At 37.9% G+C, this 22,133-nt stretch overlaps 1 protein-coding gene across 11 annotated transcripts in view; it reads right to left on the bottom strand.

Annotated features, from left to right (window-relative positions):
* The window catches only part of IFT25 (intraflagellar transport 25), a 49,151-nt gene that overhangs the window by 13,533 nt on the left and 13,485 nt on the right, over positions 1 to 22,133 (bottom strand). For 6 of the 11 annotated variants that reach the window (XM_072730858.1, XM_072730861.1, XM_072730857.1 and 3 more), the window contains exons 5-8: positions 17,070 to 17,176; positions 15,443 to 15,511; positions 11,801 to 11,844; positions 6,618 to 6,911 (exon numbers count right to left, since the gene is read on the bottom strand). In XM_072730858.1, coding sequence (XP_072586959.1) covers positions 6,747 to 6,911; positions 11,801 to 11,844; positions 15,443 to 15,511; positions 17,070 to 17,176 — 385 coding nt within the window. In that variant the 3' untranslated portion in view covers positions 6,618 to 6,746. Of the gene's footprint in view, positions 1 to 6,617; positions 6,912 to 9,706; positions 9,919 to 11,800; positions 11,845 to 15,442; positions 15,512 to 17,069; positions 17,177 to 22,133 lie in introns of those variants that run through there. The other 5 variants (XM_072730863.1, XM_072730862.1, XM_026007035.2 and 2 more) reach the window with 2 other exon arrangements.

Below are 22,133 nucleotides of genomic sequence, written 5' to 3'. Positions count from 1 at the left end.
GCTCAGGAGGAACCCCTGAAGAATTAGATCAGTGCTGTTATAAAAGAGGCCCCAGGGAGCTAGCTTGCCCCCTTCCACTGGGTGAGGATACAGAAGTCAGCACCCTCAAAAGACTGCCCTCACCTGACCTTGCTGACACCCCAATCTCAAAGTTTCAGGCCCCAGAACCATAAGAAATAAATTTCTATTGTCTATAAGCCACTCATCTATGGCCTTTTTGTTATAGTGGCCTGAACAACTAAGGCAAATACAATATCCTCTTCTGGTCCTAAGATTTAATAATAATAATAATAATAATAATAATAATTCTTCATATCAGGGACATTCTCTTCAGTTGCCTAGAACATCTTTTCTATTGTATTTTGTCCTACACTCTTGCTCAGGAACTAGAATTATGGCTATGTTGTATCCTCTGTTCTTCCATAGCTGTTACTTTCTCTAGAACTTTTTTTTTTTTTTTTTTTTTTTATGATAGGCACACAGTGAGAGAGAGAGAGGCAGAGACACAGGCAGAGGGAGAAGCAGGCTCCATGCACCGGGAGCCCGACGTGGGATTCGATCCCGGGTCTCCAGGATCGCGCCCTGGGCCAAAGGCAGGCGCCAAACCGCTGCGCCACCCAGGGATCCCTAGAACTTTTTTAAAGTCTGTGTTCTTTTCTTTTCTTTTTTCTTTCTTTTCTTTTCTTTTTCTATGTTCTTTTCTATTTCATTTTGTGATTTTTCTCAAACTCTGTCCTCTGACCTGGATTTCTCTTAAACTGAGTTTATCACTACACTAGATACAATTTGTTGGTTCTCACCATTCCCATTTGCCCACAGAGCCGAAAGCCTGAAGGTTGAATTCTGGTTAGGTTCTGCCAGAGGGAAGAACTGGTGGGAGATTAGAAGTTGGGTGGAAAGGAGAAGCCATTTTTTTCTTTTCACTTCTGGCTGGAGAGATGGCAGGGGACTGTGCCCCCTGGCTGCTATCACCAGCCAAGGCGGTGGGGGGCTTCTGTTCAGAGACAGTGATGGTGCCTCCACTGGTTAACAGTGAGTGTGGCTCATGGCTGCCACCTCTGGGTTACATCCCCATCTCCTATTTGCTTTCCCAGACTCTTCCACATTTGTAGCAGATTCTCTGCATTATTTCCCTCTCTGCTTTAAATGTAATATCTGGAGCAAATGCAGTTTTCCTAACTGGATGCTGACTGCTATGATTTCCATCATCATCTCTTTGCTTCTTATGTGGCTTTACCTCTGAAACGGTTTTCTTTTTCTCTTCTGTTTCTTACTTTTTTTTTTTAAGATTTTATTTATTTATTCATGAGAGACACAGAGAGAGGCAGAGACATAGGCAGAGGGAGAAGCAGGCTCAGGGATCAGGGATCCTGATGCAGGACTTGATCCTGGACCCCGGGTTCACACCCTGAGCCAAAGGCAGACGCTGGACCACTGAGTCACCCAGGCGTCCCTCTTCTGTTCCTTAGCATCGGCAGCTCACTGTTCATCTTCTGTGCCTTATAATTTTTTTCTTTAGATCCTTGTATCTCTTCTCTGATCTCTTCTTGTCTTTTTAAGGGATAATCCTGGGTCTCGGTTCTTGTGTTCTTTAACTTCCCTTGCAACATACGCTGTGTATTCACCTTATTTTTTTTTCTTCCATTTCTTTTAGTTGCTAGTTACAGTTCCCTATAGTACAGTGAGTGGTTCTCAAACTTCAGCATGCATCAAAATCACCTGGAGGGCTTGTTAAAACACAGATTCATGGGGCCCAACCCCAGTATTTCTGACTCAACAGATCTGCAGTTGGGATAGGAAATCTGCATTTCTAACAAGTTATCAGATAAGGGGCTGCTGCTTCTGCTCCAAAGACCATACTTTCAGAAGTGTTGCTATAGTGGATGTTGTTGGAGATCCACCCAGATCCCTCTCACCAAGCTGGCACCCATCTGCCAGCTGCAGTGAGTGTTGGCTCACAGATGCCCCTTTTCCTGAGAAGGTTCTTCAACAGGAGCTATGTTATCCAGAAATTCCTGAGAGATTGTGTTCCCCTGAGGGTGACCCATGGTCCAAATGATTGATGATACATTTAGAATACAAAGTCCTGGTCCCTTGCCTCAAAGTGACAGTATACCTCTCTGGTGCCGTTCATGGTGCAGAACTCCCTAGGGGATCAGGCTGGGGCTTCAGTTGAAGCCATATCTTTTTTTTTTTTTTTTTTAAGATTTATTTATTTTGAGGGGAGGGAGGGAGGAGCAGAGGGAGAGCGTCCTCAAGCAGACTTTCTGCCAAGTGAGGAGCCCAACAGAAGGCTCCATCCCACAACCCTGAGATCACAACCTGAATGGAAACCAAGAATTGGAGGCTCAACTGCCTGAGCCACCCAGGTGCCCCTGAAACCATATCATTGATTAATTTTCCCTCTTGCCTAATCCTGCTTCCTGAGAGAGTTCATTCAATAAATCACTCCTTCAAGAGTCCCTATTTTGGGCTCAGTTTCTAGAGAACTTGACCTAAAGCAGTCCCCTTCTGTGTCTGTTCTGATTACACTTTAATAGGGCTTATTGTTTGCTGGAACAGAGCGTAGAAGGATGAGGAGGAGTAAATTGGGGCAATCTACAACTGTCTTAAATACCCTCTTATTAAGTTCATTAACTCCTTTGCAGTGGGGCTCCTAGAAATCCCCTTCAGTCCCATTCTCTCTGCTTCAACTGCCTTTTCACCACCTGCTATGCATAGATTTTGTAGGGTGTAACTCTAACCCCTAATGTGACTGTATTTGGAGACAGGGCCTAGAGGTGGTAATTAAGGTTAGATGAGGTGAGGCTAGGGCACTGACACAAAAAGGATGGGTGTCCTTTTAAGAAAAGACACCAGAGAGGGGCGCCTGGGTGGCTCAGTCAGTTAAGCACCTGACTTGGGCTTAGGTCATGATCCTGGGGTCCTGGAATCAAGCCCTGGGTCAGGCTTCCTGTTTGGCGGGAAGTCTGCTTCTTCCTTTCCTTCTACCTCCCCCTCCCTCACTCCAACCCCTATTCATACTCTCTCTCTCAAATAAATAAAACCTTAAAAAAAAAAAAAAAAAAAAAAAAAAGAGCCCAGAGAGCTCTTTCTCGTCTGTATCAAGAAGAGGTCAGGGATCCCTGGGTGGCGCAGTGGTTTGGCGCCTGCCTTTGGCCTAGGGCATGATCCTAGAGACCGGGGATCGAATCCCACATCAGGCTCCCTGCGTGGAGCCTGCTTCTCCCTCTGCCTGTGTCTCTGCCTCTCTCTCTCTCTCTCTCTCTGTGTGTGTGTGACTATCATAAATAAACAAAAATTAAAAAAAAAAAAAAAAAAAGAAGAGGTCATATTAGCTCATAAGGAGATAGCGCTCATCTACGAGCCAGGAAGAGAGGTCTCACCGGAAACCAACTATGCTGGCATCCTGACCTTGGCCTGCAGTCTCCAGAACTGTTAGAAAATAAATTTCTGCTGTTTAGCGCCCTAGCCTGTGGTGTTTTGTTACTGCAGCCCCAGCTGTCCAAGGTGCCCTCCTTCACCATGCCTCCTCCAGCAGTCTCCTCTGTTGTATCTTGTCTCTCTTTCCTTCAGTTCCATCTCCCTGACCCTCTGGGGACATTCCCCCTCCTCTGAAGTTACCTGCGGGGTGAGATGGCTCAGTCTAATAAATAGTTGAATCAGACCTTCATGTCTGTGACATGTTCAAGGTCTCTAGGTCTGGGAGAGCATAGCCGTTCTCAGCTTCCTTTTCACCAAAATCCTGATTTCACAGTACTTAGTGAAAGTCCTTTCCAGTTAGAGGTTGTAACTATTTCCTTTAAGATGAAATTCTTTTTTCTTTCTGTTTATAATTCTTTTTGTTGTGAATAATGAGTTTTGAGAAAGGGGATGGAGTAAAAATCTCTCTGGTTATTACTAACACGTATTTCTTTCTTAACTTATCATGTATATCATGCTTATTGATATACATGGATATAGGATGGATATCCATCCTATATTTAGGTATCCTATCCATCCTATCCTCTTTAGAATATGTAAATATCCATCCTATATTTACATATGATTTATATCCCTTTATAAAGTAGGATATTTGATGTCTGTATAAATGCTTTCTAATGTATGGATGCATAGTTGTTTCCAGTTTCCTGTCCTGTAAATAGCATTGCTATCAATCTTTTTTCATTTGTCATTTATCTAATTATGTCATTAGGATATATTCCTAGAAATGGAATTTGTCAAAAGCTACGTGCCTGTTTAAAACTTTGCGCACTGCCACATGTTAATTTTTAGAAGGTTTGGTATCAGCTACAAAGGGCTACTGGAGCATCACATAGAAGGTGAAGCCTCCAAAGGATGCCCTCCATAGAGGGGCATTTCTGAGACAAAACCATAACAGCAATGCTTTTTTAAAAGTCTGTATAAATGAGTGAGATTCTCAAGAATTTTCATTTATGTAATATTTCTCTGCTCTGTTTGAGTACATGGTTAAAATGTCATTAGATTTTTAAAGTAAAAACCTGGGGTGCCTGGGTGGCTCAGTTGGTTAAGTGTCTGTCTTTGACTCAGGTCATGATCCCAGGGTTCTGAGATTAAGCCCCGCATCATGCTCCTTGCTCAGCAGGAAGACTGCTTCTCCCTCTCCCTCTGCCCCTCTCCTCCCCTGCCCCTTGTGCTCTCTCTCAAATAAATAAAATATATATTTTTTTAAGATTTTATTTATTTATTCATGAGAGACACACACAGAGAGAGAGAGAGGCAGAGACACAGGCAGAGGGAGAAGTAGGCTCCTTGCAGGTGCCTGCCCAGGATCATGCCCTGGGCCGAAGGCAGACGCTCAACTGCTGAGTCACCCAAGTGTCCCTCAAATAAATAAAATCTTTTAAAAAAATGATAAAATTAAAAAGTAAAAATTTGATACAAGGCACTGTGGTAGGCACTGGCCCATAGTACATAATCCAAAATGCATATTTTATTAGCTAGCTTTATTAAAAACTCAAGGATGGCATGAGACATGCAAATAAATGAACATTTATTTAGTCAACACATTTTAATTGATAATCTACTATAGGCTGTTCTAAGGCCTGAGGATACAGTCATAAGCAAAAGCAATAAATGTTTCCTGTCCTCATGGAATTTCAATTCTAGTGAGGGAAAGAGACAATAAACATGATATACATGATAAGTTAAAGAAAGAAATACGTGTTAGTAATAAGCAGGGCCATCCCTAAAAGGTTGTGAGAGCCAAGGGCAATTCAATCAATTTAGCCCCTACCCAAGATATTCACCCTGGAAAGGGGACCACACTGCCCTCATCTTTCACAGCACACTTGGGATATGATTAAAGGGGAAAAAAATCTCAGTTGAATTTTAGTGGTTGTGAGAAAAGAGGAGGAAGGTACCAGAACCCCTGAAGCACAGGACACAGGACACAGGGTGGCTACTCCCAGAGCCAAGATGAAAAACAAGTGGAAGGAAGACCAAATGTGTTTATGCAGCAGTGGTGTGTGTGGGTGGGGGGTGGCCACGCTGATGAGACAGACTACTTCCCCGAGGGGATTTTGTGGAAGCATCTGAAGTCGATGAGGACAGCAATACAGATACCTAAGGAAAGAGCCCTCCAGGCAGAGGAGGCAAATTCAAAGATCTCGACTACACAGTACACGCAGCATAATGGGTCAGGAGTCAGTAGGTAGGTGGAGAGAAATCCAAATGAGGGATGAAGGAGATAGAAGAAGCCAGCTGGGAACAAATGAGACTTTACAAAGATGTTGGGCTTCAGCAGTGAAGAAAAAAGAAAAAAGATAAAGCCGCATATTATTATACCTATTGCTTGAAACTTGGAGAGGTTTTTTATAAGGTGAAATTAATTTTTAAAGGCCAGGAAAATGAAGGTGAAAGAATGCTGTTTTTAAGTGTCATAAAGTGGTATTACAAGCTCTACATTGACGACTTGTTCTCGGCATCCACAGGAGACAGACACAGAGAAAAAAAGACTTAAGAGATAATTTACTAGGCCTGTGCCAAAGAGATCAATCAGACAACCCCCGGAGATCCCTTCCAGCAATCTGTGAGCCTCAACACTGTTTCTTACACAAAGAATCATTGACATTTCAGTTTAGGAAGTTGGCCAAAAGAAAATCCTAAGCGTTTCATTTTATTGAACACGAACACAATTGCTCTAAGTCACCTTCCTTCTCGAAAACCTTAAATGGCTCCAGTGTTGAGGGAAAATGTTTGAAAGCATTAAAAGCTCTCTGTGATCTGGCTGTAATGTGTGGGTTTAGTGTTATTCTTTGCCCTAGTCAGACTTAAATATTCATCACTTTCCAAAGGTGTTTGATGACAGAGTACTCTTCTTCACATCTTCAATCACACCAACATTGCTCTTGAAATGCCTTTCTTACTCTCCTCCATTTATCTAAAACCTACCTTTCTAAGAGTAAATTTGTTCAACAAGTGTTGATAAATGGCTTATCAGAAAGTATTAAGAACCTTAAAACTGTTCCTAACTTTGACCAATTCCCTTCTGAGAATCTCCTCTAAGGGAATCATCTGAGGGGCAGGCAAAGATTTATGCACGAAGATACCCTCAGTAGCATTATTGATTTTTATTTTTCTATTATAAAGAATGTCAAGCACACACGAAGACAAAGAGGTGGGTATAGTGGAATTCCATGTATCCACCACCCAGATATAATCATTTATTGCCATATTTGTTTCAACTAACACTTTTTTCCCTTAAAAAAATCTGCTGAAGTATTTTAAAGCAAATCCCAGGGGATCCCTGGGTGGCGCAGCGGTTTGGCGCCTGCCTTTGGCCCAGGGCGCGATCCTGGAGACCCGGGATCGAATCCCACGTCGGGCTCCCGGTGCATGGAGCCTGCTTCTCCCTCTGCCTGTGTCTCTGGCTCTGTCTCTCCTTCTATCTCTCAAAGAATAAATAAATAAAATCTTAAAAAAATAAAATAAAATAAAGCAAATCCCAGATATCAGGGCATTTTGCCCCTTTATATTTCTATATGCATCTCTGAAAAATATGAGCATTTTCTTATCTAACCTTAATGCTCGTAACACAGCTAGCAAAATGAACAATAACACCCAACCCATAAGTGTATTTCCAAATGTTTTATTTTCAGTTGCTTTACTCAAAAACATCCAAATAAGATCCACTCATGGCATGTGGCTACCAGGGTTCTTATGTCTTTTTGAATCTAGAGTGGACTCCTTCCTTAATTACCATTTTTCATGCCACCAACTTGTTGGAAGAAACCAGGTCACTTGTTCTTTAGGATTAGCCACATTCTAGTTTCATCTGTGAATCAGTCCGGATAGGCCAGTTTATACTCCAAATTTCATTTGGTTAAAACAAAGAAACCCTATTTTTCCTCCTGTATGTCTGTCTCCCATTGACTGAGAGGTCTGTTCCCTGCTATCATCAGGGTGACTTCCAGAGACAGACTGGTGAAGTAGTTAGCGTGCAGAACATCATTGCTGGTCATCATGACAGAGAAAGAAAACAGCTTTGAGGGGTCTCATGCAGGCCTAGTTATCACTTCTCATCTCATTGCCCACAACTGGTCACCTGGCCCTACCCAAACAAGGAAGGTCAGAAAATATATTCCGCCACGTGCGGGAAAGGCATAGATGTGGGCATTTCTGTGAGCTACAAAATGGCTACTAGTCTATTTGCTTCCCTGTGGTGGCATTTTCCTTGTTTTTTCTATCCCTTGTATTTCCTGAAAAATGGAAGTTTACTCTAGAACTTGATTCAATTCAGGCTCAGGAATTCTGGTGGAAGATTTCCAAGGTTGGCCTGTGTGCTTAATATCGCATCACATCAGGAGCATATAGTGTGTAATTGTAGTAGATCATAGTAATAGCCATTGCCTCCTTCTTTTCCCATCATGTATGTGTATATATGAAGACAATCAGAAAGAGACAGTGAGAGAGATTAATTTGAAGAAATTGGCTCGTATGATTATGGAGTTTGGCAAGTCCAAAATCTGTAGGGTTGGCTGACTGGGCATCCAGAGAAAGAGCTGTTGTTGTAAAGTCTGAGGGCTATTGGCAGAACTCATTCTTGTCCAGGAAAGGTCAACCTTTGTCCTATTAAGGTCTTCAAAGATGAGATAGGGGGCAATCTGCGTTACTCAAAGTCCACCAATTTAAATGTTAATCTCATCCAAAAAATACCCCATACATAAACATCCAGGATGTGTGAGCAAACATCTGGACATCGTGGCCCAGCCAACATTACACATAAAATCAACTATCACAAACTAAGATTATGTTACAGGTTGAACTATTGTCTGAAAAAGACACATTGAAGTCTTAATCCTTGGTACTTATGAATGTGACTTTACCTGAACATAGGATTGTTACAGACATAATTAGCTAAGATAAGGCCATACGGGAGTAGAGTAGGCCCTGATCCAATATGACTGGTGTCCTTAGAGAAGAGAGGAAGAGACACAGATATGTACAGAGGGAAGATGAGGTGAAGACATACAGAGAGAATGCCGTATGATGACACAGGCAGACATTGGAGCTACACAGTGCCACAAGCCAAGGACTGCCAAGCACTGCCCACAACTCCAGAAGCTAAGAGAAAGGCATAGAACAGATTCTTCCTCAGAAACTCTAGTAGGAACAAACCCTGTCAGTACCTTGATTTCTGACATTTAGCCTCTAAAGCTGTGAGACGATAAATGACCATTGTTTTAAGCCACCAAGTTTGGAGTACATTATTATGGTGGCCCTAAGAAGCTAATATGAACCACAGAAACAAAATACTATGTTCCAATGCCATTGTTTCTTGTGTGTTTATCAACTTGAGATAGCATTTGGTTTGTGCATTTTTGTTTTCAGTATTCTGGAATTTCTTTTTTGTTTTAATTTTTGGCTATATTAGTTATTTATGTTTTCAAAGTCGAGCTAAGCTAAATAACAAAGTATATTCAGATAAGTTTTATTTCCCTCCAATCTGTCCTATGCTGTTTCTTTCTTTCTTTCTTTTTTTTTTTTTTAAAGATTTTATTTATTTATTCATAGAGACGCAGGCAGAGAAGCAGGCAGAGGGAGAAGCAGGCTCCATGCAGGGAGCCCGATGTGGGACTCGATCCCGGGTCTCCAGGATCACACCCTGGGCTGCAGGCAGCACTAAACTGCTGCACCACTGGGGCTGCCCCCTATGCTGTTTCTTACCTTCCCAACGCATACAAAAAAAAAAAAAAAAAAATCAACTACTATCTACAATGGTTGTCCCAGGGAAATCAGATTATGTTTTTCCTAATTCTCTTGAGATTTTCAAATCAGGGCAAAAATAAAATTAAAAGAAAAAAATAAAATTATTCGTACAAGGCCCAGCTCAAGTTCTATAGCCTTCATGAAACCTTCCCATAAGTATTTTCTCTTTTCTGAACTCATACATTTACTGTATATGTTGCTCACTTAGTCCTTTTCATCAACCAATCAATACATTAAAAAATTAATGCACTGAACCTAAAAAATATTAATGCACTGAGATCTAAAGGGCACCATGTTAGATGCCATGAGGACACAATGTATTCAGTCAAGTTTTCGTGTATAGGCATTTCCTTTATTATAGCTGTATATTGAAGTGAGAGCTTCCTTGTAGCCTACATGGTGGCCAATCACTCTTGACTAATGAACCAAATTCCTTTGCACAAAATCTTGAAGAGAAAATAAAAACTGAAGCAGATTGATACAAATCTCTTTAATAAAGTATATCAATGACAACTTCATGTTTAAATAAATATATTGTTAAAAAAATCATGCAAGAGTATTCTGTTCTAATTACTAAGAAAGACTTGAGACTGTTATTCCCTCTGCAGAAACACTATGCACAGATGCAAAGTGATCAAAGGCTGATATAATAATGAATCTCAAGTAAGTGGCATGGCCGTCTCGTGCCTGTAAAGAAAAAATCAATATGGAAGCTTTTAGCAATTCTAGTTAACTGTTAAACAGCAGTCAGCAGAAGAAAGGGTTTGATGCAAGAATGATATCCTAAGAATATAATATGTAAGATATAATATTCAGAAAAGAAGCCAGATGCATTAACAGTACCGCTGCTTGGATGTATTACCAGGCAAATATCAGCATTGGTTTGATGAAAAATAGCAAGCAGAGCTAAAAATTGCAATTTTACATTTCTGATTAGTTTTTTAAAAGTGTCTTTCTAAAGTATTTTTCAATGTTAGGAGATTTCCTTTGTTTGATGATTCCTCTGACTCTATTACCCTGAAACATTACTATACTTTCACATTTATATGTTTCTCTGGAAGGCAATTGGGCAATATATACACATATATGTGTGTGTGTGTGTGTGTGTGTGTATATATATATATATGTGTATATATATATATATACAGCTATAAATATGTTTACACTGATGAACCCAGTAATTTTATTACTTGAAATTTAATCTTAGAGAATAATTTAAAAGGTGAAAATCATGGTGGTGAGAACATGCATAAGATGTTCCTGTTGTATTACTTACAATGACAGAGGGAGGAAAAATAAAATTAGCCAACATTTGCCTCTTTTCATACGTTTCATTTTAAAATTATAATTATAAAACTTGTAACAATATTGTTTAAAATTCTTCATTTTTTACTACTTTATGTGATGCACATTGACACTAGAAGAAAATAAGTATAACAAAAGCTCTTGTGGCAGGGAAATAAAATCATGGGTGACTTCCAGCTGCCTACTCCCCCTTACTATTTTCTAAATATTCTGTAATGTTGCAATGCTCCTTGATTCACAATGAGCCCTGATACAAAACACTTAACAGAGGCTTACTAATCATAACCCATTAGTAAAGATGGAGAAAAACAGGCAGATAAAATTCAGTCTAATTAATTACTTTTCTGGCCCCCATTGGCCTCTCCAGTCATTGGGCACATTTGGTGGAGAAGATAATTAATAGCATTCAAAAACTTCCTACAGAATCTTTTGAAGCATGGATTTCATAGCAGCGCCCAGCAAGTTGTGAAGAAGGAAACTTAATGGACAAGGTTCCTCGTTAAGCCTCATTTAGAGAAAACTTAATTAAACACTACCACAAAAAGAGAAAGAAAGAAAGAAAGAAAGAAAGAAAGAAAGAAAGAAAGAAAGAAAGAAAGAAAGAAAGAAAGAAAGAATCACAAAAAACCCCACATATTCAGTTGTTTCACCTTTTTGTGTTTGTCTAAAACCAGGGCCTGATAAACTACCAGGAACAGAGAAACTCCTGATGAGGCAGCAGCTTCCTCATCAACAAGCATTCATTCCACTTGACAAGCAAAGCCCAATGGAATGTTGTCGAAAAATGCTGGTTCTCTTTCCACCTCATCTCTCTTTGGCTTATTTGTTGCTGATCCTATGCTCCATTTCCCCTTATGTGAATCTCCCTTGTCCTTTCATGCTTAAATTAATTAAGCATGATTTTGGCATCTCAACCTTTTTTGATTCCTATTTTAAAAGGCCTACAGAATCAAATGAAAGAAAGCAAAGCAAGTAAATACTTCAAAATAAATGAACAAAATAAAAACAAATAAGTGAATTGTCTTATTCTTGCTGTTATTCTATGATAGATAAAAGCCTACCTTATGAATGTATTTATAGTATTATTGAGATTTACATTATAGTATTATTGAGAATAACCTTCTCTATTGGTTGATTAGGTATAGAACCTCTAACATATCACAAAGGTATTTATTAATTTCATGACTGAGAAGATATAATTAAAATGTAAATAGATTATGCTGGCTAAAGATAATATTTATCTCTATAAAGTATATCGACTTACCATAATTTCTTCATTTTGAAGCTGCCCCTCTGTGTGGACTAGATCTAAAGCACAAATGTAACAGAAATGAGTTAGGGATCAAAATGCATGAGGACAGCTACCGAAATTTATATTCACCAAAACATGATGTCTGGTAAACTATAGTTAGATCAGACTTACCAGAGCTTGGGGGTTAAAATTCAATATCAAAATGAGAATATTTGATGTAAAAGGCATGAAAGATAAACTGTGAGTTCTAAAACATCCCTAGCAAGTATAAACAAAAGGAAATGTAAATTACAGAAAGGATCAAGCCACTAACAGTTATATTACAGGCCTGATAGGAGCCATCTTATTACCACTCTCATGGGTAATGACTACAACTCAGTTTCTCATGCTGAATTTATACTGTGATGTTGAATTATGCTGCCCATGAAGTGATCTTTTCTGGTATCCAACTTTAGAAAACCTTTACCTATATAATTTTAAAGCAGATTAACTTAATTGCTCAGAAGTTAATCATATCAAACATTCTTCTAGAAATATGAAATATTTGGTTGATATAATAATAAATACTGACCTTATTCAGAAATTAATTTTATTTGTATCAGCATAGTCGGTGTATGTGATTTTTTAAAGAAACATACTACCAACAGGGTAGTCTCTGGGAAGTAAGATGGTGCATGACTTTGTTTCCTAAGATCTCTCTGAGGTAATGAATAGTGATCCCCTGCTTGACCCTTTCCCCTCCAGTCCTACTCCTGAGTGGCAAATGCTTTCAACTCCTTCAGCTTTTTTTCCTAGAAGGTTAACATGTTTATATTCCTTTTCTTGATTTGTAGTATTTTACTGACTTTATAGTATGGTGGGAGAAAATTTGGGTCTCTGAGATCAGTATCTTCTTCCTCTTCCTTCAACCTTTCCCTCCTGCCATCCTCTCAATTTTGAAATCAACACTTGACAGTTACATTATCGCCTACGTAAATGTTATTTACTGCTAAAATAAGTATTGAATTATGATCCCATTTTCTTTCTTATACAACTCCTCCTCTACTAGGAGTTAATAATACCTTCTTTCATTTGCTTAGTTCTTTAACTATGAAAAATTGGAAAATCTCATGCTGACATCAAAGAAGACAGGGTATAATTCCTGTATATTTACCCATCATCTTGATTTTAAAATTACTAACATTTCACTATACTTGATTTATGGAATTTTTTTGCTAAAGCATTTTAAAGAACATGACATTTTACCTCCAAATATCTGGCTATCCATCTCTAAATAATAAGGATATTTTCTTACATAACCATAATACCATTATCAGGCTAAAATTAAAAATTGCTTTAATATCATATAGAACCCCATCCACATTCAAATTTCTCAATTGTCCCCAAAATGTCTTTTTATAAAAGTTAGTTTATTCAAATCAGAATTAAGTCTCCTTTAATCTTGGACTGATTTCTCTCTCCCAAACACATTTTTTCCCCACATCACTGACTTACTAAAGAGACCAGGTCAGTTTTCCTGTAGAATATCCCACATTTTGTCATTTTGCCTCTTTAAGGTCTCATTACATTTATTCATCTACTCTCTGTTTCGTATATACTGGAGTTAGAGCTAAAGGCTTGATTATATTCAGGGTTTGAGGCCTTCATCAAATGTCTGGTGATCTTTGGCTATCTTTTGTTACTTAATAAATAAATCATTTGAAAACTATGTGCCATGAACCATGCTCACTGACTCGGACTTCCAACAGAGCAGCCAGGAATGAGGTCGTCTATGTCAGTATCCATAGATCTTTTTTCTGGAGCCACTCAGTTTCTCCAAAAATATTTAGTCTCCTGGCCAGGGCTATATTCTCGGTTGCTGTCATAAATAGTAGAGCACAGAGGTGTTCTCACCATTCAATATGCAGGCTTCCACTTAAATCTCCTGTACTCCATGTCTCACTTACTCTCTCTTCTATGTCTGGTCTCCCTGAGTTCTGAGACTTAACACTGGGTATTCCTCCTTAGCCCCTGCAGACGGTTTGTGGGAGGAAGGAGGAGTCCTCTAGCTTTGTGTGATAACAGAACTTACCTAGGGTCAAACACTCTGTATACAGATGTTCAACTATTCCCTCTTGTTTTCTGGTCCATGCCCCACTCATACTTTCTATGGTACCTCCTGCCTTCAAATTCTAGACCTTTCTGGGGTTTTGTTGGGCAAACTGTCTTGCTTCACATTGACGTTCTCCTTGGAGGGCACTTAGGTTATAACCTACTCCATTCAGCTACATTAGTCTCTTCTACCTGTGTCCTCTCTTCCATAATTTAGATGGATACCTCACATCCTCTTTGGTCTCCTATAGGTTTTTTGGTTTGTTTTAGTTTTTTTTTTTTTTTTTAAATTTTATTTATTTATGATAGGCACACAGTGAAAGAGAGAGAAGCAGAGACATAGGCAGAGGGAGAAGCAGGCTCCATGCACCGGGAGCCCGACGTGGGATTCGATCCCGGGTCTCCAGGATCGCGCCCTGGGCCAAAGGCAGGCGCCAAACCGCTGCGCCACCCAGGGATCCCGGTTTGTTTTAGTTTTGTCCTTGTAGGTTTATGCCTCCTTTTATTCCTTTACTATTATTTTCATGGAATTTTGGGAAGGAAAGGAAATAGACACACAAAGCCAATTTGTAGTGTTTTAACTAAGGGCAATTCTGCTGATGACATTTATGTATGTATGTATGTATTTTAAAGATTTTACTTATTTATTCATGGGAGACACAGAGAGGGGCAGGGACATAGGCAGAGGGAGAAGCAAGCTCCCAGTGGGGACCCTGATGCAGGACTCGATCCCAGAACCCCAGGATTACAACCCGAGCCAAAGGCAGACACTCAACCACTGAGCCACCCAGGTGCCCCTCTGCTGATGATATTTAAATAGTACCATTAGTACCATTAGTTAATTAAGAAGGAAAGACAAGAAACTAATATTTATTGTCTACTATATATGATATGGTAGACACTATATTTACAAAACCCTAAAGCATGGGTTACCATCCCCATTTTTCAGAGGATTTGGAAACTCAGAAAAATTAAGTATTAACATGCTAACAGTTATATAACCAGGGATCCCTGGGTGGCGCAGCGGTTTGGCGCCTGCCTTTGGCCCAGGGCGCGATCCTGGAGACCCGGGATCGAATCCCACATCGGGCTCCCAGTACATGGAGCCTGCTTCTCCCTCTGCCTGTGTCTCTGCCCCTCTCTTTCTCTCTCTCTCTCTGTGACTATCATAAAAAAAAAAAAAAAAAAAAAAAAAACAGTTATATAACCAGTAAGTGAAGAAGTAGTCTTGTATTCAAACCTGGGTTTTTCTAGGCTCTAAATAAGTCAACAAGAGTCATCTTTTCTTCACCAAAATGCAGCTCAGTTGGAAATACAGAATCAAAGGACAACTCTACTTCCTCATGCCCAGAACAATGCTGGTGAAAAAGCACAGGGCAGCCTGAGGGGCTCAGTGGTTTAGCGCTGCCTTTCAGCCCAGGGCGTGATCCTAGAGACCCAGGATTGAGTCCCACATCGGGCTCCCTGCATGGAGCCTACTTCTCCCTCTGCCTGTGTCTGCTTCTCTCTCTGTTTCTCATGAATAAATAAATAAAATCTTAAAAAAAAAAAACAAGCATATACCTTTTTCAATCCATGGCTCAAAATCAACTGGCTCTTTAGATGTGCTCTTTTCAATCTTCAAGGTCCTTACTGATGTTATAAGGAAACAAAATAAATACAGGGTAAATTATCTATCTGATCTGATGTTGCTATCCCTATATTCCTTTTTTTCTCTATATCAAAGTGTCAAGCACTGGTGGGACTGAACAAAGTACTGGGATCAGAAATACCATGTTCTGAAAATCATTCACATGCTCTGTTTTTCTATAGGGACCTATGGTAAAACGCAGCCCTGGGTCACTGTAATCTTACAATGTTTGCAAAGCACACAATACAGTTAGTAGAGTCTTTTTAAATTTGGTATCATCCAGAATTATTTGTATACTGATAATAATAATAATACTGTTAGTGATCTTGTTTATAAACCTTTATGAAGAAACTACTGTTAAGTCAGGCATTTATTCATTTACTCTTGACTATAATCTTATAAGAAAAAGTATTACTAATCCACTTTACTGATTAGGAAACAGGCTTAGAGAAATCAGGCACCTTAGAGAAGTCAGGCAAAGTGTTCAGAGATAGAGAGCCAGTAAGGGCCAGAAGTGCAATTCAAACTTTAGGTATGTCTGTGTCTATGAGCTTCTACAATTAATGACAGTTAATAGACTTAACCAGAATGCAGGCATCTTCCTTCAGAACTGTTTTTTCCTCTATTACCCCTAATCCAGACCCTGCTACCCCAGAATCCCCTGTGGATTGCATCACTAGATACTGGTCAGATTTGGTCAATGGGAGGCACTGGGAGGAAACTGGAGGGCAGTGGTGAAGTGAGATCACGTCGTTTTTTCTCCACTCCCTTCCTGCTTCTGTGCCATGTCTTTGACAGTGGTTGGGTCCCTTCATGATTACAGCTGCTGCTGGGCAGGTCCTTAGCCACAGACTACAGTTCTCACTGGGCTCCAGTAACACAATTTCCATCCCTTATCCCAAGAGTGGTAATGGCTTATTGCTGTGGCTAGTTTCAAGGCATTCTCACCATCCCTGGTTTGTTCCCTTACCCAGACCATAATTTTGTAAGTAATCCTATCAATAAAGTCTTCTCATTTGAACCATCTGGGATGTATTCTTTCCTGCCATGATTTTGTCTGAAATACTTTATCCCTAAATAAACACAAGACAGGATTAGAATGATGTTCCAATGGGAGAGTGTCTTCCTAAATCCCTCAGAAAATGCCATTATTAATAGAAGAATCAAAATTATCCAATGCAAATAACCAAGGTTATCAGATTTTCGAGAAGAATTTGACAGAGAACCCCAAGCCAAATGAATCTGGAATAAAGATGTTGAAGAACCTAGTGTTCTGGCAAGCTGGCTTCTTATGTTCATAATAGGGATTTTTGCCAAAGATTTTCACATAGTAAATTGCATGGAAATTATTATGCGCTTTGGAAGGGTTTCAAATTTGCAATTTTAGAGAAGCTAACTGTGCTCAAGGCAGTTAACCCGTACTCCCCACTCTCCCATTCCAGCCATAAAACTGGATTCCATGCTGCAAAGGAAAGTTAGTGTTTTGCCAAAGTTTACATATGTGCCCTCTGCCTATGGGAAAAATAAAAGATGATGAATATTAATGTATGATTTGCTTACCAAAGTAACTTTGAATTATAAGCCTTTCAATCCTTACATGTTTGTGAAAACAAATAATGAACTCTTGGGGAAACATTCCTGTTGTGGTCCAAAATGTTTCTGGATTCCTATTGTTAATTTTAAAGAAAAAGAAAAAAGAAGAGCCAAATGAAAATGTTTAATCACAAAATTCTAGTGAATAAGTATTTTAAATAAATGACCCTGGATTCTTGAAATCCCTTTCTATCTCTTCCTTCTGCCTCTAATCTCTCCCCAACTTTAATAATTCTTCTTTACTACTAGCAGATACATTTTTAAAAAACACAGAAACAGAATTGATGTCACTCTTGTCTAAAAGCCTTCAGTGGCCTCTTATTTAAGCCTATAAATCTGACTGTGTAGTATGGCATTTTATGACCCTATACTATCTCGTTGCATTATTAAAGTGCTTGGTCTCCCGTCATGGTATCCTCTCCCGTTATTGTAGTCACATTGGGCCAATTAAGATTCTGCAAACACGTCATACAGGCTTATGTTTCTGTGCCTTACTTGATCATGAGGTTCTCTTGACCCAAAAGCCTTTCCTCCCTTACAAGTTTATTTGCTCTTCTGGTCCCATCTCTCAACCTCAACAAATCAGAATCACTTCCTCAGGCCTCCTTTGCACTCAGCATCCATTTTTACATTGGTACTTGTGTACCAATGTAAAAACCAAAAAATTGAAACTGAAAACCATAAAATGTTTGGTAAATGTGTCTCTGCTTCTCTCTTTCTCTCTCTGTGTCTCTCATGAATAAATAAATAAAAATTAAAAAAAATAGATTCCTTAGTTTTTTGTATATTCCTATGAAATATATATTTTTAAAGATTTTATTTATTTATTCATGAGAGACACAGAGAGAGAGAGGGGCAGAAGCAGGCTCCATGCAGGGAGCCCAATGTGGGACTCGATCCCAGCGGGATCACACCCTGGGCCAAAGGCAGGCGCCAAACCATTGAGCCACCCAGGCATCCCCCTATGAAATATTAATACAATCTATAAACAGACAATTTTACTCTAATTTTTATCCTTTTATGTCTTTTTTGGGGGGCGGCTTTATTGCATGGGCTAACACCTCCAGAACAATGCTGAATATGAACAGTGAAAGCAAAAATTCTTGCTCTCCATCTAATCTCAGGGGGAAAGCATTTATTATTTCACCACTAAGCTGAACCTGTTTAGTGGATGCCTTTATCAGATTGAGGAAGTTCCTTTCTCTTCTTTGTTTCCTAAGAATTGTTATCATGAATGAATGCTGAATTTTGTCAAATGCTTTTTCTTCATTTATTGGGATGATCATGATTTTTCTCCCTTGTTCTGGCAATGTGGTGAACTACCCTCAACCTTGTATTCCTATGATAATGTGGTAAATATGCCAACCTTGCATTCCCAGGATTAATTCCATTTGCCAGATTCTATTTATAAGGATTTTTGTGTCTATGTTCATAAAGGATATTGGTCTTTAATTTCTGTTTTCATCCTTTTCTTTCCTTTCCTTGTAATGTCTTTTGTCAGGTTTTGATATCAGGCATGTTGTGCTCACAAAAAACAATTTGAGAAATATTTCCTGCTCTATTTTTGAAAGATCTATATTATTTTTTCTTCTAAATATTTGATAGAATTTATGCAACAGATACATGACTATTCCAATTTTCTATTTCATCTCTTGTCATTTTTATAGGTTGAGTTTTTTAAAGCAATCTGTCCATTTAAATTGTCAAACTTATTAGCCTAAATTTGTTCTCTTTTTTAATTAAAAATATTTTAAAATTGAGGTATAGTTGACATATAACATATTAGTTTCAGGTATACAATATAATGAATTGATATCCTAAATATGTCCTTGATAGTGACTCATTAATCTTTTAGAAACTGTAGTGATACTGTTTCTTTCATTGCTGGTACTGATAATTTATATTTTCTCTATTCTTTCTGGGTCAATCTTCTTGGACGTTTATAACTTTTAATAATCTTTTTAGATAATCTATTTTGGCTTTGCTAATCTTTTTCTAATTGTCTGTTTTATTGATTTCTGCTCTTAACCTTTATTTTCTTTTACCTTTTTGGGTAAAATTTGCTCTTCTTTATCTAGTTTCCTATGTTGGAAATTTAATTATTGGTTTTTAAAAATTCTTTTAAAGATAAAGTATTTATGCTATAAAAAATTTCCTTGGAAGCATCACTTTGGCTGCATCCATAAATGTGGATATATTGTATCTTCATTATCATTTGGTTAGAAATATCTTCTAACATCCCTTGTGATTTCTTCTTTGACCCATGGGGTTATTTAGAAGTAGTACCATGTTTAATTTCGTAGTTTCAGGAATATTTTTCCAGATTTTTTTTTAAATTTACTTATAGCTTAATTACATAGGGGTCAGAGAACAAATTCTTTTTTTCTCCAGCTTTATTGCAATAAAATTAGCATACAACATTGTGTAAGTTTAAGGTGAACAACATGATGATTTGATATACTTACATGTTGGGAAACCATGTAGAGTTAGTTAACATATCCATCATCTCAAATGTACCATTTTTAAAAATATACATTCCCTAAGATTTCAATCTTTTGAAATTTATTGAGACTTTATGGTCCAGCACATTTCAGTGAATATTTAATGTATACTTCTTCCATGTGCCATTGTTGGTTATAACGTTGTGTAAATGTCAATTCAGTCAAGGTGACTGACAGCGTTGTATAGATTATCCTATCTTTACCATGTCTTTACTAACTGTATCTTTAGATTTTGTCTGACTGCTTCATCATTACTGAAATAAAGGTGTTAAAATCTCCAACTATGATTGTAGATTTGTTTATTTCTCACTTTCATCTGTCAGTTTTTGCTTTATGTGTTTTGAAGACTATCAGGTCAGTATACTTTAGGATTATTACCTCTTTCTAAAGAAAGGATGCTCAAAAATTATAAAATGTCCCCTTTATCTCTGGTAATTCTCCTTATCTTACATTCTACTTTGTCTGATATGAATAAGCCACAGCCACTTCTCTGTTTAGTGTTTATAGGATGCATCTTTTTCATCCTTTTATTTTCAACCTATTTGTGACTTCATATTTAAAGTACACTTCTTACAGACAGCATATACCTGTGCTTTGTATTTTGACCCAGTCTGACAATTTGTCAATTTCTATCATTTAATTGAAGTGTTTAGCCTACTGGCATTTAATATAATTATAGATATGGCTAGGTTTAAGCCTACCATCTTGCTATTCATTTTCTATTTGTCCCTCCCAACTATTTTTTTGTTCTATTTCTCTTTTCCTATCTACTTTTGACTAAATAAAAAAATAAAAAATAATTAAAAAAACTAAAATTCCATTTAATTTTCTTTTTGTGTGTGTGTCTATTCTCAAGGTCATAGAACCTCATGATAGTTAATTTACATTGAACTCCACTTTTGTGCCATTATTTTCACATATTTTATAGTTATTTATAACATTTATTACATATATATAATAAATCCCACAGTACAATGTGTTTCATTCCCATTAAGTGGTCAATTGACTTCTTAAAAAATTAAAAGAAAAAGGATATTTTTTTTACAGTTACCATTTCCAATATACTTAATTTTTTGCTGTAGATTTGAATTTCCATCTAGTATTATTAACACTTCAATGTGCAGAACTTCCTTTAACATTTTCTGTGATGTAGGTCTACTTGTGGTGAATAAAATGTCTCTATTTCACCCTCATATTTGAAGTACATATTAGTTAGATACAGAATTCTGAGTTGACAGTAGTTTTTTTGTTGTTTTTCTTTTCAGCATTTAAGATATTGTTCCATTGTCACCTGTATTCCACTGTTTGTGATACAAAGTCAGCTGTCACTGGTACTACTGTTCCCCTGTAGTTAATGTGGTTTTTTTTTTTTTTGTTTTTATGCAGCTATTTAAAATTTTTTTCTTTATTTTTCAGCAGATTACAGTATGATCTATTTATATGTATCCTGCTTGGGGTTTGCTGAATTTCTTGGATTTTAAGTTGACATTTTTTAATAAGATTGGAGAACATTAAGCCAAAAAGTAGAAACATCCTGAATATCCATCAGCTAATGAATGGATAAATAAAATATGCTATACCCATACAATGGAACATTAGTTGGCAATAAAAAGGAATGAAGCACTGATATTTGCTATAATATGAGTGAATGCTAAAAACATGTAAAGTGAAAGAAGCTAGTCACAGAAGACCATATGTATGATTCCATGTATAAGAACTCTGAATAGGCAAATCTAAAGAGATATAAAGTGTATTAGTAAGTGCCTAGGGCTGGTGGGGATAGGGGAAATATAAGGGGCAATGTTTTTTTGGGGGTGTAATGAAATGCCCTAAAATTTATTTTGGAGATGGCTGCATAACTCTGAACATGCTAGAACCCAATAAATTGTACATTTTAAATGGGTGAATTGCATTCTATGTGAACTATGTGTCAATAAAGCTGTTACCAAAAACAAAACAAAACAAGTCCAACTCACAATTCTGGATATTTTATATGATGCTTACTATTCACAATTTATTTTTTATTTATATGGTTTTAAGTTTTATTTATTTAAATAACTTATAATTGCCCTCTGTTTCTCACATGATTTTAATAAAAATGACCAATATAACAACACCAAATAGCATGTAGAGATGTACTGGTTTTAAAAATGACACAGGGATGGCCTGGGTGGCTCAGTGGGTTAAGCCTCTGGCTCTTGATTTTGGGTCAGGTGATGATCTCAGGGTGGTGAGACCAAGCCCTATGTCAGACTCTGCACTCAGTGTGGAGTCTGCCTGAGATTCTTTCTCTTCCACTGCCTCTGTTCCTCACCCTGCTCTTTCTCTCTCTCTCTCTCTCAAAATAAATATATAAAATCTTTTTAAAAATGACTTATATGATTATATAGTCAATTAATCTCTGACACAAAAAGGGCAAGAATATACAATGGGAAAAAGAGTCTCTTCAACACATGGTGTTGGGAAAACTGGTAGGCTAAATATAAAAGAATGAAACTGAAACTTGCTTACACCATACCCAAAAATAGAC

This window comes from Vulpes vulpes, chromosome 12 (genome assembly GCF_048418805.1).
Source record: "Vulpes vulpes isolate BD-2025 chromosome 12, VulVul3, whole genome shotgun sequence".
NCBI lineage: Eukaryota > Metazoa > Chordata > Mammalia > Carnivora > Canidae > Vulpes > Vulpes vulpes.
This window is presented reverse-complemented; position numbering and strand designations above follow the sequence as displayed.